Source organism: Lepisma saccharinum, chromosome 20 (assembly GCF_977018435.1).
Source record: "Lepisma saccharinum chromosome 20, izLepSacc3.1, whole genome shotgun sequence".
In the NCBI taxonomy this organism is placed as follows: Eukaryota; Metazoa; Arthropoda; class Insecta; order Zygentoma; family Lepismatidae; genus Lepisma; species Lepisma saccharinum.
The window spans coordinates 53,424,036-53,441,189 of NC_139248.1; the positions used below are offsets into that span (position 1 = coordinate 53,424,036).

Sequence of the window (17,154 nt, forward strand, 5' to 3'; positions counted from 1 at the left end):
GTTCACGTAAATATAAAGAAAGCAGTGGCGGCGATTGGGTTCCAAAACCGGGGGGGGGGGGGGGGGCAAGGTGTCAAAACTGGGAGGCAAAGACAGTATATTTCTCTTTTTAGATAAGATTTAACATAGTGTGGGGGCAAAAGTGGGCGAAAAAGTGGGGGAATTGTTCCCTCGCCCCCCCTAATTGCCGCCACTGAAAGAAAGATAATAAACATCTCTTCGCACATACACAAAGCTAATTGCAAAATTTTCGAAGAACTGCTAGTCACAACACGTGCGACATACAAGTATCTCTTTCCTTAACATCATATTCTTTCCTTCATGCTTGCTTTCACCCTTACTTTGACGACGCCTTCTTATCTTGTGTATCTGAAATTACGAAAGTGGTTCTCCTTACATGCTAACCCTCCATCCATCCATTGTTTTCGGCTCATCTTTCCAAAACCTCAGCAACGCTTTATAGCCAACGCCATGTTACCGACCTTAGCAACGACCGTAGCAACCGGTTGTTTATTGCCAATATGGCCGCACCCATGCGCGGGACCAGCAGACGACTTGACCAGCGTATAGCGTCGTCCGTGCGAACTATTTGGCTCTCGAGCGAAATGTTCTTCCTGCAGCATTCTAATCCCAAGTATATTTGCAGACCACAAAAGACAAAGTCGCTTCATGCAAAACACTACTCTGGTTGATATGTAGTGATATGAGCTACTTTGAATATAGTCAGAACAGGAACGTAATTTGGAAATGCATGGTTGGCAAACATAACTTTTTAAATTTGTGAATGTAGAAGAATGAAAACTCATATACTAGTTATACGTGTTCTTTAAAATTACAAAAATGGCGTTTTGAAGGTCAGTGTTGCAGCCTTGAGGTCGTTTTGTAACTACCAGTTGAATCCTCATGTAAATTTGAACTGTGGGTCTCTCCTACGATTTTCGTCGAACTTTTAAGTTTTCCATTTGTCTCTCATATACTGTATTTTTGTTCGTCACGGTGCGTAAGTAATTTAACTACTCAAATGTACATCCTATCTCTTGCAGCCTGATGTGAAACCTGGGATTATCCATCTCTCCCTGACGTACAGAGAAGAAAGCAAGGAACTGTTTGTCCACGTGATCCAGGCACGTAGGCTGTTGCTTAGTTCGAGTGCGAGAAAGAAGCACACGAAATATCTGGGTAAATACAAATAAATCGTCCTTTTTCTTGACCCTATTTATTTCAGCGTTCAGACAGATTTCAAGAGAGTTTACTTGAGGTCAATGACGTCGGTACCAGTGGTGCCAACTTATGATAAACATAGGGTGAGCTGAACCCGGAGACATATTTTGTAATTTCATGCAACAATATTTGTCATTAGTAGGCAGAGGATTTGCCCTAAAATGCCTTTTTTGTTCCTTGGTCAGAAAATGCAGGTTTTTAAGTTTAAAAACAGTTTCAGGGCATTTCTGAGAGGAATGCATGGATTTAATAGTGGCTGTTTTGGCCTATTTTAGTCATAGGTCCTATCTCGTAGGTAACTGCTTCTTGGGTGCCTAACCCAGGAAAGTGGAAAATGTTGACTTATCAATGTTAGTGACTATTTTATATTTTTCGATTTTTTTTCGCCTGCGTATTTTGAGAGTGTTTTGTTCTATCCTGGTTATAAGCCCTTATCCTCCTTTTCTTTCCTAATAACTATGTGACCACTGATAGTCTAAACAATACAGGACACTGAAAAGTATCATTTTAGAGATGTAATAAATTATTGTGAAATATTTTGACACCACTCAGTTAGTAACTAAGTTGTGAGAATTCTTTAGGTGTATAATTATGAAACATTTTGTCTTCTTAAGCGCGGGGACTTTCTTTCTCAAATAAAGTACAATAACAGGCAAATTATTGGGTTGGCTCGATCCTCACAGGCCAACACAAGTTGGCATCACTTGCTGATACTGGTTAACTGTATCCTATGATTGCTATCCTCACTGGCACTGCATTTGAAGGAAAGTGACAAAATACTCTTTAGAAATAGTATCAATCCCTAAGATTATATGTTTATTTTATTAAGTCTCTCTGAATGCTTCACGTTGACCAGGGCATTCACTTGTTTTTCTCAGTTGTCTCAGCCTCTGAGGCATGTTAACAATGCACTGTGTTGTGCTATGCAAACCTCCTGAGCATTCAGGAAACAGGTAGTTTCTTCTGCCTATGGAGTCGGCGGTTTGCATAGTGGCAATTAAAAACACGATTCGGCATGGAGGAAGGGCTCGATGGCCTAGTGATATAGAGGTGAGACAAGCTGAGAGGGGACTGACTTTGGATTGGAGTTGAGAAGGAAGAAGAGATTAGGAGAGCAGTAGGGCAGAAGTGAGACTACGCTCTGACCATTGTCTTTTCTGCAGTTTAGTTCCTTGATTTATTTTGTACCTTTCGCATTGCCAAGCGTTAACTCGTCATGCCAATGACGAGTGCTCTCATCAGAGGATGAATGATGAGTAACTTACATCACCCACAATTAATTGCACAATGACTGGTTCAGATCCCATCATTCTTTAGAATGATACGTGGTGGAGGTGCGGGGCATATCACGAAATATTAGTGATCTAAAGAATATTATTCCTTTAGTCCACTCTTTTCAACTACTTGCCTATTACATTACAATTTTCAGTTTCGTATCTACTTGGAAATGTGAGGCAAGGAAACACATGGAAGCTTATTTGACCAACCTCTTTTAATGTTCAGCATCGAAATTTGGAAAATTAAAAAAAGCTCCTCTCATCGAATGGATGTCTACCGGATATTCCTGGATATCTGTTCGATATTCAGAACTTAAACCCCGTTCCAGCTAACTGTAGACCAGGCGAACGAGAACAAGTTTCTGCGCAAGTAGTGACGCGAGACGGCTCCACCAATGAACAGTGAGAGGAACGGGATTGCGTAATGGGTGACTGGAGTTACCCGCTTTCCCTGCTTAAGTTGCGAACTTTTGAAAACTATGAAACTGTATGCACATGGAAAACTAACCATATTTTTTTCTCCAGTACGCTTGGTTTAAGAATGTCTTAGAGAAATATTTACCTCCCTTTACACGCACATATATACAGGCACACTCACACACACGCACCTGTTTTTCAAGGTTGATTATATATTTTAGCATTAAATTAATGGCTTGTATAGCATTAGGCCTATATGCTAGTTAATCTCGAAGGAAGCATGATACGCATATAGTAAAAAAATGAGGCCTCCTCGATGGCGCAGTGGTAGCGTCGTCGCCTTGTAATCAAGGGGTCCCGGTTCGATACCCGGTGGAGGCACATAGTGGTTCGGATTCCACTTTAAACTGTAGGCCCACTCCCGATTAGCCATACTGTGCATAAAGTGGACTTAAAACACTAAATCAGCCAACCAACCAATCAAAAATGATGACAAACTGCATCCTAATAACGTAACAGACTATTTTAGATGGGAAGAATGGAAGTTGAGATCACCAAATGTCCTCGAATCGGGTAATTTGTGGTTGTAATCACTTGACTTAAAATTTCTAATTTGCCACGTACTGTCCTTACATAATGAATGGGGCACGTCTGCAAACAATCGTATCTGAACAAATATAAAAAATTACAATAAATTAGCACTCAGAGTGAAATGGTAAATATACCTGTACGGTGTCTTGTCTGCCAAGAAAAAGTAAACTGTCCTTGCGCCCCCAGTTTTGGCACCAAACATAGCCGCTGCTGCCTCTGTAAACAACAGCACAGAAGGAAAAAGATCGACTTACCAAACATAGCAAACAAAGCTGATGCAGTTCTCTTGATTTGTAGAGGTAACGTCGTCGCCTTGTAATCAAGTGGTCCTGGTTTCGATACCTGTCCCACTTTAAACTGTAGGCCCAATCTGATTAGCCTTTCTATGCATAAAGTGAACTTAAAACAACAAATTAAAGTTTATGAATTTGCAGTCACTGTCGATGCACTGAGTAACAAGCATACACCAATTCATGGTCGATGTAGAAAGGAGGTTCCTGTTCTTCAATTTTATCAGATTTGTTTTACTGAAAACACGTTCACAGCCAACATTTCAATGTAGGAAGAATACAACAACAAGTGCACATTTTGACAAGCCGTTAATTTAGCGTACGAACCAAGGCCTAGACCGTACTTCCGTATATGCCATGCAATTTCCGTGCGGTTGGCAATGCTGCTCTTTGCCGACTCGATTTCCCTTCTCCTTCTCTGTCGTTATGCGCGGCTCTGCTCCACAGTTAGCTGGCACAGTGTATAGGCACGAATATCGGAAAGACATCCACTAGATAGATGTTCCTTGAACATTGTCTGCTATATGGGTTGACCTGCATCTCCGTCTTGCGGTAACCGGTAAACTGTTTACATTTTATTTACGATCGATTGATTTCTGATTAAATTCTTTCTTCTTTTCAATCTTTGTCTGGACAGGGAAGTACAACACCTACGTGAAAGCGAGTTTCTTCTGTCAAGGCCAGAAGATGAAGACCAAGAAATCACCCACCGTCCAGAACAGCAGAGACCCTATCTACAACCACACCTTCAGGTTCCAGCGGCCGTCGCTCACCCTTGGGGACAGCTACATCGTAGTCAGTGTTCTGATGAAGGACTGCTTCAAAGGGACTCCCATAGGACGCTTCATACTCGGACCCTTCTTCCACACCAGCGAGAAAGAGCTCACCCCTTGGGGAGAGGCGATTCTTGAAAACAAATTGTCTACCCATTGGTGTAGGCTGTATTTATGATAGGATATTACTTTGCATTGTTTTATTTTTTGTATTTATGATGACATGAAAAATACACATTATCTTCATGCATCCTAAGTTCCTTGTTGTTTCAAAATATATTTTTCTATTTCGGCATTAAAACGCAGTGTTTGGGGCGTTTCTTTTTAAATTACCTCTGTAGCGTCCAGAGGCGTACGAGCAATTTTTAAGGGGACTTTTTAAAGCTGTTGAATAAGGTTTCCAAATAATACAGGGTGTACAAATAGTCCGGTAACACTTCCAAAAATTTATTGTAAAGATACTATTAGCCAGTGCTCGAAAAATTTTCTTCAAAGTTAGGCGCCAGCTCTGAAAATCAGGCGCCAGGAAACTACCTACTAGCAATTGTGCATACTACAGAGTGTTTCAAAAGTCGCACAACCCAAACCTTGAAAATGTATATCATGAAAACCGTAAGAGGTATTTACACCAGGTTTTCTGCACTAAATTAATCATGTACGCTATCACTGGGTTAATACATTTATGTTAGCATGAATCGAAATAAAAGCAATTACATTATTTTAAAAATATTGTTAATTTGCTGAAAACATCTGAGAATTGATTTTTAACAATATGACAACAAAGTAGAAATTTTCAGCGAAAAATGCAGGTTCGACGAGGACTTTTTTTTAAAAAAGGAAATACCCCCTACACGAAGGTATCCCCCACCATTCACACTTTTACACTTTTCAATTGTTACAGTTTCTCAGTTTCTTACCATTTAGACAAACACAAATACCCATGCCTTACCCGGGACCCGAACCCGAAACCTCTGGCGTAGAAGCACGCTCTGCTAACCACTCCGCCACGGAGGTCGACCCCAGGACTCGAACACGGATCTCTGGTATACCGTGCCATTGCTATAACCACTGAGCTACTGAGCCGGCCTGGCCTCGCCTGATTTTTCGCTGTCGCTGTTTTACCTTGGTAAAGTTGCCTTTGAAACACAGTAGACTTCGACGTTGCCTGGTTCCTCCCAGCGTAGAGATGTTAATTAGTGAAGATCAGCCACACACAGGAAATGTACTACGTAGAAATTTTCAGCGAAAAATGCATTAACATCTCTACGCTCTGGGAGGAAACAGGCAATGTCGAAGTCTACTGTGTTTCAAAGGCAACTGATCCCGTTGCGGTAGCACTGGCAGAGACGATTCCACAAAGGTAAAACAGCGACAGCGAGAAATCAGGCGAGGCCAGGCCGGCTCAGTAGCTCAGTTGTTAGAGAAATCGTACGGTATGCCAGACACTCAGGTTCGAGTCCTGGTCGAGCCTGCTTTTTTTCGCTGAAAATTTCTACGTAATACATCTTCTGTGTGTGCCTAATCTTCAATAATAATACCAACTCTTAACAATTTGTGGGATCATTTGTTGATGATTGAATAGTCGTAAAACAGTTGCTTTGTGAGGTACAGCAGAAGCAGGGGATTTTTCTTGGCAAACCTCTTTGCACATGAGTGTAAGAATGAGTAGTAAAATACTCTTCAGCAATGCACACACGCTGCTCCAAAGAATACGCCATTCTGAATCAATTAAAAGAACAGGCATAGTAGCGTCAAAAGTGAGCGAAGAGAATACAGTGTAACCAGATGCTGACTAGGATTCTCTCGAGAATTTCGGCACAAAATCTTTGTTTATGATTTTTCACGTAAAGTTAATACTTAGGCACATGTGGCGTGCGTCTGTTGACAATATTTCGACCTGTTAGCATTGCCATATATGTCCCCAAAATGGCACTCTTTCACTCAACCAATAAAATAGTCAATAAAAAACCCCATCAAATGTTCTACATCAGTGGTTTCCAACTTCAAAAGGTCCGAGGGCCAAAATTATATCCAGCAGTTGATTGGCGGGCCGCATTTTTTTTTTGGGGGGGGGGGGGGTGTTAAAAATTACAAAAATTGTAAGTACTGAACTGAAAATGTAGTACTTTCGAATGACCTAAATTTCTAAAATGAGGCAATAAAAACAATGGAATCACAAAATCAAAATGGTATAATTACAATTTATTTCACAAAAACCCGATACCTATGGATGAATTGAAAGAAATGAAAAACACACCTTACAAATAAGAGTCCTTCATAGTAAGTGTTCAATGTGAGAATTGAGGCCGATCTGCTTCTTTTATTAAAGTTGGAATGTCCACTTCAATTTCTGTATTTGAAAGTCTCAGAAGGTGAAGCAGTGAAGAATCTGCCAGTCGGCTTCTGTAGCGGTTCTTGATGAACTTCATTGAAGAAAAAACACTTTCACACGTGTAAGTGCTGCCGAACATCGATGTCATTCTTTGCCCAAAACTACGAAGGTTTGGAAAGCGTTCCTTTGAAAGGTATTTGAAAAACTCTGGCTCCTTTTCTTGCCTAGTTTGAAGGAACACATCGCCCTGCAAATCACACAATTCAAGTTGGAGAGAAGCTTCTTGTTCTTCGATGTTAACGCCAAGAGGATTGCTAAATAGCTGGATGCTGCTTTTAAGTTCTTCAAAATCTTTAAATCTGGTGTCAAACTCATCCATTATTTCTTTAATATTTGCACTGAATTCAGAAAAGTCCAGTGTTTCTTCATCTTCTGCTAGCCGCCGACAGCTTGGAAAATGGACCAGGTTATTCCTCTCCAAAGTAACGTTGAAAATCTTCAGTTTATTACGAAACCCATTTATGTTTCCCATTAAATCTGACACCAGCTGGTTTCTTCCCTGCAGTTTCAAGTTCAGTTCGTTCAGATGGCCTGTGATATCTGTTAGAAACGCCAGTTGTTTAAGGAAGTCCATACTCTGAAACTGTTCCAGTTGTTTTGCGTCCGATGAGGCAAACTGTTCAAGGAACGCAAGGATTTCATTTCTTATTGCAAAAAATCTCTGAAGGCACTTTCCTGCACTCAACCACCTCACATGGTTAAAAAGAAGTAAGTCGTCATATTCTGCCTCCTTATCCTCCAAAAACTCTCGTAACTTTCTATGTAGAAGGGCTCTGTTCCCCCCTCGAATCTTGTTTATTATTTGTATAACTGTTTTAAATACTTCATTTAGTTTCACTGATTTCCCACACAGAGCCATTTGGTGAAGGATGCAATGAAACGCTGGACAATTTACTCCACTTTCCTTAAGCATTCCTACAAATCCAGATTTATCTCCTGTCATCGATTTTGCTCCATCTGTTACAATGCATGAACACTTATCAAAACCTCCGATCTTATCTACCGACATTTTTCCCTTTAGTGGTTCCGTGAAGAGAGCAGAGGTCAAATAATTCTTCGTTTGTTGAAAAATCGTCTTGCGTTATACGTATAAATATCAAGAGCTGACTCACATCTGTCTGATCTGTACTTTCATCCAGACACAACGAAAAATAGGAACTACTTTTAACCATGTTATACATTTTTTCTGTTACTTGTTCTCCCATATCCATAACCCGTCTTTGTACAGTCTGGTTAGAAAGTGAAACTGATTCAAATTTGCTAGCAACGCTAGAGTCCCCGAGAGCCTTTGCCATTTCAATTGCGCACCTTTTCACTATGTTTCCATCAGAAAAAGGTTTCTTTGCCTTAGCAAGTTCAAGTGAAACTGCATAAGAAGCATGCAGAGCTGACGTCTGCCCCTTTGTAAAACTGCTAAACATACCTGTCTGCTGTTTGACTTTCTTCTTCAGGTCCACAATTAACAAATCCCTAGACTCTTCTTCATATTTTCCGTATCTTTCTTCATGCTTAGTTGTATAATGTCTCTTCACGTTATATTCCTTGAGCACTGATATAATTTGCAAACACACCAAACACTGCAGCTTTCCATTGTTGTTCGTAACGAGGTAGTCCTTTTCCCAACGTTCTTGGTAGGTTCTATTTTCATTTTCAATCTTACGTTTTTTGGAGATATTGCTCATTTCGATATTTGCACAAACTTTAACAATTAGTTACAGTACAATCCGAATTGGAACACTCGAACTCACTTCGTACTTCGTGCGTAGTAAAACAGATCTCTTTAGCGCCGCTCTGCAGTTTGTTTCTAAACACACAGAGTGAAGCCTTCGCGGAAGCGGACGAGTTCATTCCGCATAGCGAAGGGGTGAAATGCATGATGTGAAGAGAAAGTTACGTCACTTTAGATTCTTCTGATGATCATTATTGACTGCAAAATAAATTATATCTGTGATATTGTCTTTCTTCACAGAGCTTCCGTTCCTTCAGTAAAAATACAACGTATTTTAATAAAATGACATAAAATTAATGTATTTTGCAAACTGACTTCGCGGGCCGCAAAAAAGGGCACCGCGGGCCGCATGCGGCCCGCGGGCCGCCAGTTGGAAACCCCTGTTCTACATGACCAATATTGGTCGCAAATGACAGATTGACATGGCATCAGACATCTAATTATGACCCTTCGAATAATTTCTTACTTATTTTTGTCATTCAAAAGTGCATTTCTGGAAAAATTTTAATGCTGCCTTCCGCCAGTTATTAATTTATCTACATTTTCTTTATGGAGAAAACTGATAATTTTAAGCATTGAAAAATATCTCAATGGATGAGACTTTATAATGCAGAAAACCCGGTGTAAATATCTCTTACGGTTTTCATGATATACATTTTCAAAGTTTGGGTTGTGTAACATTTGAAACACCCTGTATAAGAATCTGAGCATCACAGTATTCAAAACATCGCTAAATCATTCGAGAAAACAGGGAATAGGGTGTTTGGGGACAAAGAGTAAGAAATTATTATTGACACTCTGGAATGTTCACAACGTTGATTTTTTAAAAAAAATCATTTGCTAACTTACGCTGTACTGCAATTTGAACTTAGAATCATCAAAATTTCGTACATATTACAGCATAAGATCACAGTCGCCAGGCTGAAATTTTTAGTCGCCATGGCGACCTGGCGCCCGGGATTTTTTGAGCCCTGCTATTAGCATTACTAAGTGACAGAGCACATTAGTTGAACGAGTAAAGTCGCAAGTTTTTTTTTGTATTTCAGTTGTTCCCTGTAGTTCCATTTCTCCATTATAACATTGCGATACGTGATGGAAGCTGCTTTGGGCTCTTCATCCATTTTTCGCAAATCCGATGAGAAAATATAGCGTTACGTGAAGTACTGAGATTTTCATCTATTTCATCTCGAAATATGATGAAAATAATATAACCTTTTAGCTTTTAAAATTACGTACGCGGGATGGCGCCGGAATTTTCATTTGTTAGCTGTTCACGTTGTGCTAATTACAATTGAAGACTAAAATTGGTAAACGCTGTAAGTGCCACAATAATTCAAACACCGTTTTCCACGTTAAACTGTGAAATGCGCCATGCTTTATAATGTGGTAAACGTGAAATGTGGCTGTTAGCTCTCTTAAGTAGTTCAAAGGGCGTGTAAAGAGGCACTAGTATGAACGTTCTTACGGGTTGATGTGCTGAACGATGTGATTTCCCAACACTTTCGCTTTTGGCACTTACAACATTTACCACTTTTAGTCCTCAATTCGTTACCAAAATATAAGAAAACAAAAGGTAGGCCTAGCAATATGCTACACGGTAAGGCACCAATAAATAAGATTAAGTTAAGGTTTCAACTAGGTTATTTGGTGATTGATTTGTGGAATAATGAGAATTAACATTAGGATGTTGCATAAAGGTTGGTTAACTACTTCAAAGATGTGTTCGGCACTTTCGTCAATCTGTTATGCGATTGTGGAATCTAACTTATCAAATTTCCGGAAGAGTAAAACAATTGTTAATAATGTCCTGTCAAAGCCACAGAGGACGAGAAGTGAAAATAAGCACCTTAGTACTAAATTTAAGCTAATCCATCATCTTCCCTGCGGGTAAGCTAATCATAGAATCATGGCGCAATCTAGATTTATCCACTCCGACATTCTCGAAACTATCCAGTTTCAAGGTAACATTCACGAGGATGTATTAAAATTCATTGATAAATTTCAAAGTTTAGCGTTCTTAATGAGTGGAATGACTCTAATAAAAGGCAGATGCTACCGGCATTTTTTTGTGGTTCAGCATTGGGATAACACAATACTTGGAGTCGAACCCAGGAAGCACAGGGTATAGATTTTGTAACTTTAAAAAGTAAAATTGTAGAAGAATTTACGGAACCAAAGACACTTTTCAACTAGAAGAACAAATCCGATTACTTTTCCATCAGGAGAATGAACCTGTTTAAAAATATGTGAGAAAAACAGTTATTGTTATTAAAGTTAGATCCTGCCATGGAAATTAGTGAAAAAATTAAGCAAATAAGCCGGGGTTTAGAACTTAACTTTATGAAATAAGTTTATAACAGGGAATATGATTCAGTGCATGATATCTTACGAAATCTGAAAAAAGTTGAAGAATTAAAATGTCTTATGCAAAAACGCAAAATTCAAGAACTTGAATGTGAGACAATGAAAGCTCTGTCATGTTCTGAACCGAGTCGAACATACATGCCGACTCAGCAAGCTATCACATTGCAACGCAAGGTCAATGGCAATGTTGACATAACATATTCTCAGGCTAATCGGGAGATCGAGGAAAGATCACAGACAATGCAACAGGAACTCGTTCATTTATTGCCTATAACAAATGCAAAGTCGAACACGGGACTCCAGTCTCATGAGTCAGATTTAGGAAAACAAATTCAGAACCTTCCTACTAAAATAAATGAACTTGTAGAACATCAGAAAAAACATTCATCCACTGAGTCATCATTCTCAAATACACTTAGAGAACATGATCCTAGAGATAGAAACAATAAGAGAACCTATTAAAGTAATAGTACTAATTGAGATTACACACAGTGTCAGAATAGAAATACTTGGCATAACAAACACAATAATAACTTTAACACACAGTCGCAACGCTTGCATAGGGGGCGATGGCGCAATGGCGGTAACCCTGGATCTCAGTGTTCGCACTTCTCATCTTCAACTCCGCGAACATTTTTTGAGCAGGAACAGGGGCGCGAAGATCCAAATAACCACAACAATCAGGTTGTTAATGCAAATGACTCTACTTCTTGTAAGACCAGAAGGAATTTAAAGGAGTCAGACCTGTGTGCAGGGCCTTCGGAGAAAACTTTAACGGTCTCCACTTTTCCTTCTGAAGATCTGATTTACATCAATGTGAAAGTAGATGGGGAAAACCGACAGTTCATCCTGGATAGTGGAAGTCAAATCTCCGTAACGGGAGATAACAACATACCAGTCAATGCCAAGCGATTTTATATAAATACTGCAATTAGAGGGGTCACTAATAGTCAACTGACGGTTAAGGAAATTGTGTGACTACCATTTTCTTTATTTGGGCGTACATTTGTTCATCCATTTAGAATTGTTCAGAATTTTAGTCAAGGTACCATATTAGGAAATGATTTCTTGAAGAGAGGGAAGGCAAAGTTAGATTTTGAGGAAAATAAGCTTACGCTGCATAGATTTAGCACACCTTCTAGAAACCAAATTAAAACTGAGAATAGGAAAGCCTTTGATGTGTCAATTGAAGTTGTCCATTTATTACACCATGTTTTGCAACCAGAATTTGTAGCTGCTAAAAAGATAAAAGTGAAACCCAGGACACATTTGTGCATTCCACTGAAATTGGCTAATTCATATGACAAAGATGGTGGAAAGGACGGTGATATCCCTGAAATAATACGGGACCGAGAAGGTGAATATCACTTTTCATCAGTAGGATACACATTCTTGAAGATCATAACAGAATTGAAACAAAAGATTACTTCTTGAGTGCTTGCAAGCTAAGGAAAGGTTAGAGCAGCATCAAAACTTGAGAGATAAGTGAAAGGACTTCAATGATCCTTTTTTGCCCAAAAATCTTGCAATCCCTTTATTATGCTTTGTAGGTTCACGTAAACTGCAGAACACTCTTGTAACCGGCCCTACAGTTTCAAGAAAAAACGGGATTGATGATTGCCAGAGCAATTATTAACCCGGATTCGAATCTTATTTGGATCACAAATTCTTTAAATTATAATGCTACAATTAAGAAAGGCACTATAATCGGGAAAGCTGAAGCGTGGGATAGGCCAATCATGAGTAACAATAATGATGATGATAAGGATGAAATTGTTGAACAGGCGCATGTTTTCGCGACGGAAGAGTCAGGGGAACGTCAGTGACGCACGGGCGGACCCTAGCCGTTTTGATGTGAATCCCAATTTGGAATCCCAGCAAAAGGAGCAACTTGTGGCTGTTTTAATGAAATATCCACATGCTTTTGCGTGGTCAAAGGATGATATAGGTAGATCCATGAATTATAAACATAGAATTCAACTAAAATATGACACAGAATTTCATTTAAAATCCTACCCGATTCCAATTCACTTTCGTGATTAAATTAAAGATCAGATTGATACTTTATTAAGGCAAGGGGTTATTTCTCCTACACAATCACCCTTCAACTCTCCAGTTATCCTTGTAAAGAAAGGAATGGGGGGTTATAGATATGCCAAGATTATCGCACATTGAATGTATCGTCTGTGTTTTACGTTCTGGGTGTGAACAATATCAATGAAATATTATACAATATGGGGGGCAAGAAATATTATTGTACTACAGATCTCAAAAGTGGATTCTTTAATATCCCTCTCACCGACGACTCTAAGAAATATACAGCATTTACAATACCAGGAATGTCACAGTACCAAATGAACGTAGTACCACAGGGCCACGTCAGTTCACCAAGTGCAATGACCCGTTGTGTCCAGCTAGTGTTCGGCTATGGACCCTAACCACTTTGCTCACTATGTAGATGATTTATTTTGTTTTGGAAACATCTTTGAAGAAATGCTCATTACTCTGTAGAAAATGTTACAATGATTACAGGTCGCAGGATAGAAACTTGCAATAGAGAAATGCCACCTGGCTACACTGAAATGATTGCTTTAGGCCACAAAATTGGACGTTTTGGCTATCGTATTAATAACAAAATCATAGATTCCATCAAGAAATATAAGACACCAACAACTGTGAAACTAGTTCGCACATTTTTTGGATTAACAGAAAAAAATTAAAATCGTACTCCGAGATAGCACTTCCTTTGCAAAAATTGATCGGTAAAAATAAAAAAAATCGTCTGGAATGAAGAATAGCAAACGGCGTTTGAGAAGTTGAAAGAAGCTTTACTTACAGCTTCTGTATTGATGACATATGACCCATCCAAAGAAGTAAGAGTTTTTACTGATGCAAGCAGTAAGGCTATTGGAGCGGTGATTTTAGAACCGAATGCGAACGGTGATATTCAGCCTATTTTTTATTGCAGTAGAGTATTATAAGACCATGAAACTCGACTTTCAACCATATGCGCATTTAAGTCATTCAGATTATTTTTACTAGGCCTACATTTTGAATTATTCACTGACAACTAAGCAACCACATTCATTCGGTCATCAACGCGACTTTCAAATAAATTACTTAGATGGTCCACGTTGATGGTCGAGTTTGATTTTACGCCAATTCACTGTAAAACCATACAAAATATGGCGGATGCTTTAAGCAGAGAGACAGAACAAGATCCACAGGATGAGAACGAGAAGCTTACAGAGCCACGTACATTGTTATTTTTAGATGAGACGATTGATGTTGCTGTACACCAATGAGAGAATTCTTTTTTTTTTTTTGGAAACATCATTAATATTTTGGAAGGAAAAAAAACTGAAGAGGGCAACAACGTACCCAACCCATCCCTACAGTGACAAGCTTGTTTTTATGTTATGAAAAATGGACTTCTTTATAGACAACATAAAATGGGAGCTACCACTAAGAAATAGTTATGCATACCGAAGTCACTTCGTAACACTGTTATTGAAACATTGCATAGTTTACCAGCTGGAGGAGCGCATTATGGCTTCACTAAAACATACAAAATGCACTAGATAGGATTTACTTTCTATTCATGAAAAAACATATTCAGAAAATGGTCAAGGAATGTATGATCTGTCAACAGAATAAGCGCATAAAAGGGGCGCCATATGAGGAACTTTTAACTTTCAGTTCACAGAAACCATTTGATAGAATCGCCTTAGATTTCAGCGGACCGTATCCACCAAGTGATTTGCTTCGCCATAGATATGTAATAAGTGAAATCGACCATGGTACCCGATTTTTAATTGCTTCAAGTGAGACAGCAGCTAACTTCCTTTTCGAAAATGTAATTTTGCGATATGGTTGTCCGTCTCATATAGATACGAATCGTGGAACTTCATTTACAGCTATTTAGAGAATTATCGGAGAAATGTGGAATCAGTCTGAAATTTGCTCCAGCAGTTAATTATAATTTAATTGGTTTCATGGAAAGATCACATGGTATTTTAGAGGCACTTATGAAAAACTTTGTGAATTCAAAACACACAGGCTGGCTTTTATATCTACAATCTGCTGTGTGGTCGCATAATGTTAATTACCAGGAGAATTTGGAAAACAGTCCATTTTATCTTCTTCATGGATTTACGCCTAAATTGGCAGTGAGAATGTAAACAACGAGACAAGATTCAAGATTCTCGACAAAGCACGGGAAGAAACTTATCAGACTCTACAGAAACGTCACCAACAAGCAAAGAAGTACTACGATAAGTGACACCAGTCCATTGAATTTACGCCAGGAGAATTGGTTCTAATTTTGGATGAAAATCATCGCGTAGGTACAGCCAAATGTTTTTCCGGGATATACAAAGGACCTGCTAAAATCATAGCAAAGGAAAAAACCAATCTTTACAAGGAGGAATTTATGACAAGACGGGGGAAGACAATCGTGGATTCTATCTCGGTCAAGAGATTGCAAGAATACTACGCTTCGGAACACGGTAGCGGTGAGGAGAATGTAAATTCTGATAATGGGAATGAAGAACAGGAACAGGCAGGAGTGAATTAGTGAGAACATACCTTTTACCTTCTACATAACTCATTTTCACTACTCTAATGCATTAAATAAATGTTACATCTTGCAAATATTTTTTAAAATGATAAAACATTAAATGTATGTGAAATATTATTGTTTAGCCCTTAATAATTACACGGCAGTGTAAAACTAGTTATTACCACACTAAAATCATTAGTTAAAACTCGTAGTCATCGAGGTTTCATATTTATGAGCAACAAGTATAGTAACGCGCGAATAATAATAATAATAATGATAATTATGTATTCACGAATAGTGAACAAAGGGAATGGTGATGAATGTAAACAGCGCGCAAGAAAATTTTCCTCAGGTTTCTGAAAGCCTACAGAGAACTGATGGAAATAATATTTTGTGAACTACAAAAGATAAATAGTGCACGTCAGTAACAGACTTTAGTATTTTTATGAATAAAATGTGTTAAACACATTCGGTAAGGAAAATGAGTAGTATAAGATACTATAGGATGAGGACAAAAATCATACAAATGAAGAGCTCATATGATTAAACAGACTGATTTGGCTATACTTAAAACAATGTCAAGATGTCTATATGAGTCAATTGCCCAAGTGTGCTACACAGTTAAATCCAAAGAATCTTGAGCCCTAGTGTACAAATGAAGAATTACAGTGTACAAATGAAGAAGCCTCAACAGACTGATTTGGCCATGTGTACAAAAGCTGAATCTGACAGTCTGTTGTCTGTAAGCCTGCTAAAAATATAGTCTTCTTGATATTGTTATGGCTACACTTAAAACTAAGCCAAAAATGCTTATGTAGGTGCCTCTAACAACTTACAGATCTAATACAATACAGGATTACCTTGGACAAAGGCAGGCTGCAAATTGAACTGTTACCTGCTTGCTTACTAATTGCACTAATTACTTAGCTCAGAAATACTTCAGTCTGTCGCCTAGACAGTTTCGATCGGGGAGATCGATGCATTGCTTGGCCTGGAAATAAATTATGCAGGCTTGGGACTTCCATATTCCACTTTGCTGGCACGCATGCGAAGGGGATGAAACTTTAATTGATATTTCTGTGTAATTCTAGGGAAAATTCTTACTAAAAGGACATTACCCCTTTGCATGTCTCATGCAGACCTGACACACGCTACTGACTCCAATTCGCTGGAAGGGCATGCAACTTTAATTGATATTTCTGTATAATTCTAGAGAAAATTCTTACTAAAAGGACATTACCAATGCAGACCTGACACGCGCTACTGACTCCAATTCCAGAAGTCTATGCTCTGAAATAATATCCCCACACGTGAGACTTCGAGAATATTCACTGCAGATCCAAACTCCAACTTTGACTGTATTAGCTGATATCCAGCTGATGGCTCGAAGTCTCACGTGTGGGGATATTATTTCAGAGCATAGACTTCTGGAATTGGAGTCAGTAGCGCGTGTCAGGTCTGCATTGGTAATGTCCTTTTAGTAAGAATTTTCTCTAGAATTATACAGAAATATCAATTAAAGTTGCATGCCCTTCCAGC

At 38.8% G+C, this 17,154-nt stretch overlaps 1 protein-coding gene across 1 annotated transcript in view; it reads left to right on the plus strand.

Moving 5' to 3' along the window:
* The window catches only part of LOC146003622 (synaptotagmin-7-like), a 32,789-nt gene extending 27,983 nt beyond the window's left edge, over positions 1-4,806 (plus strand). Inside the window, exons 5-6 of the mRNA XM_083141943.1 lie at positions 1,044-1,179; positions 4,434-4,806. Of these exons, the coding sequence (XP_082998069.1) occupies positions 1,044-1,179; positions 4,434-4,747 (450 nt within the window). The 3' untranslated portion in view covers positions 4,748-4,806. The remainder of the gene's footprint in view (positions 1-1,043; positions 1,180-4,433) is intronic.
* The last annotated feature ends 12,348 nt before the right edge of the window (positions 4,807-17,154 follow it).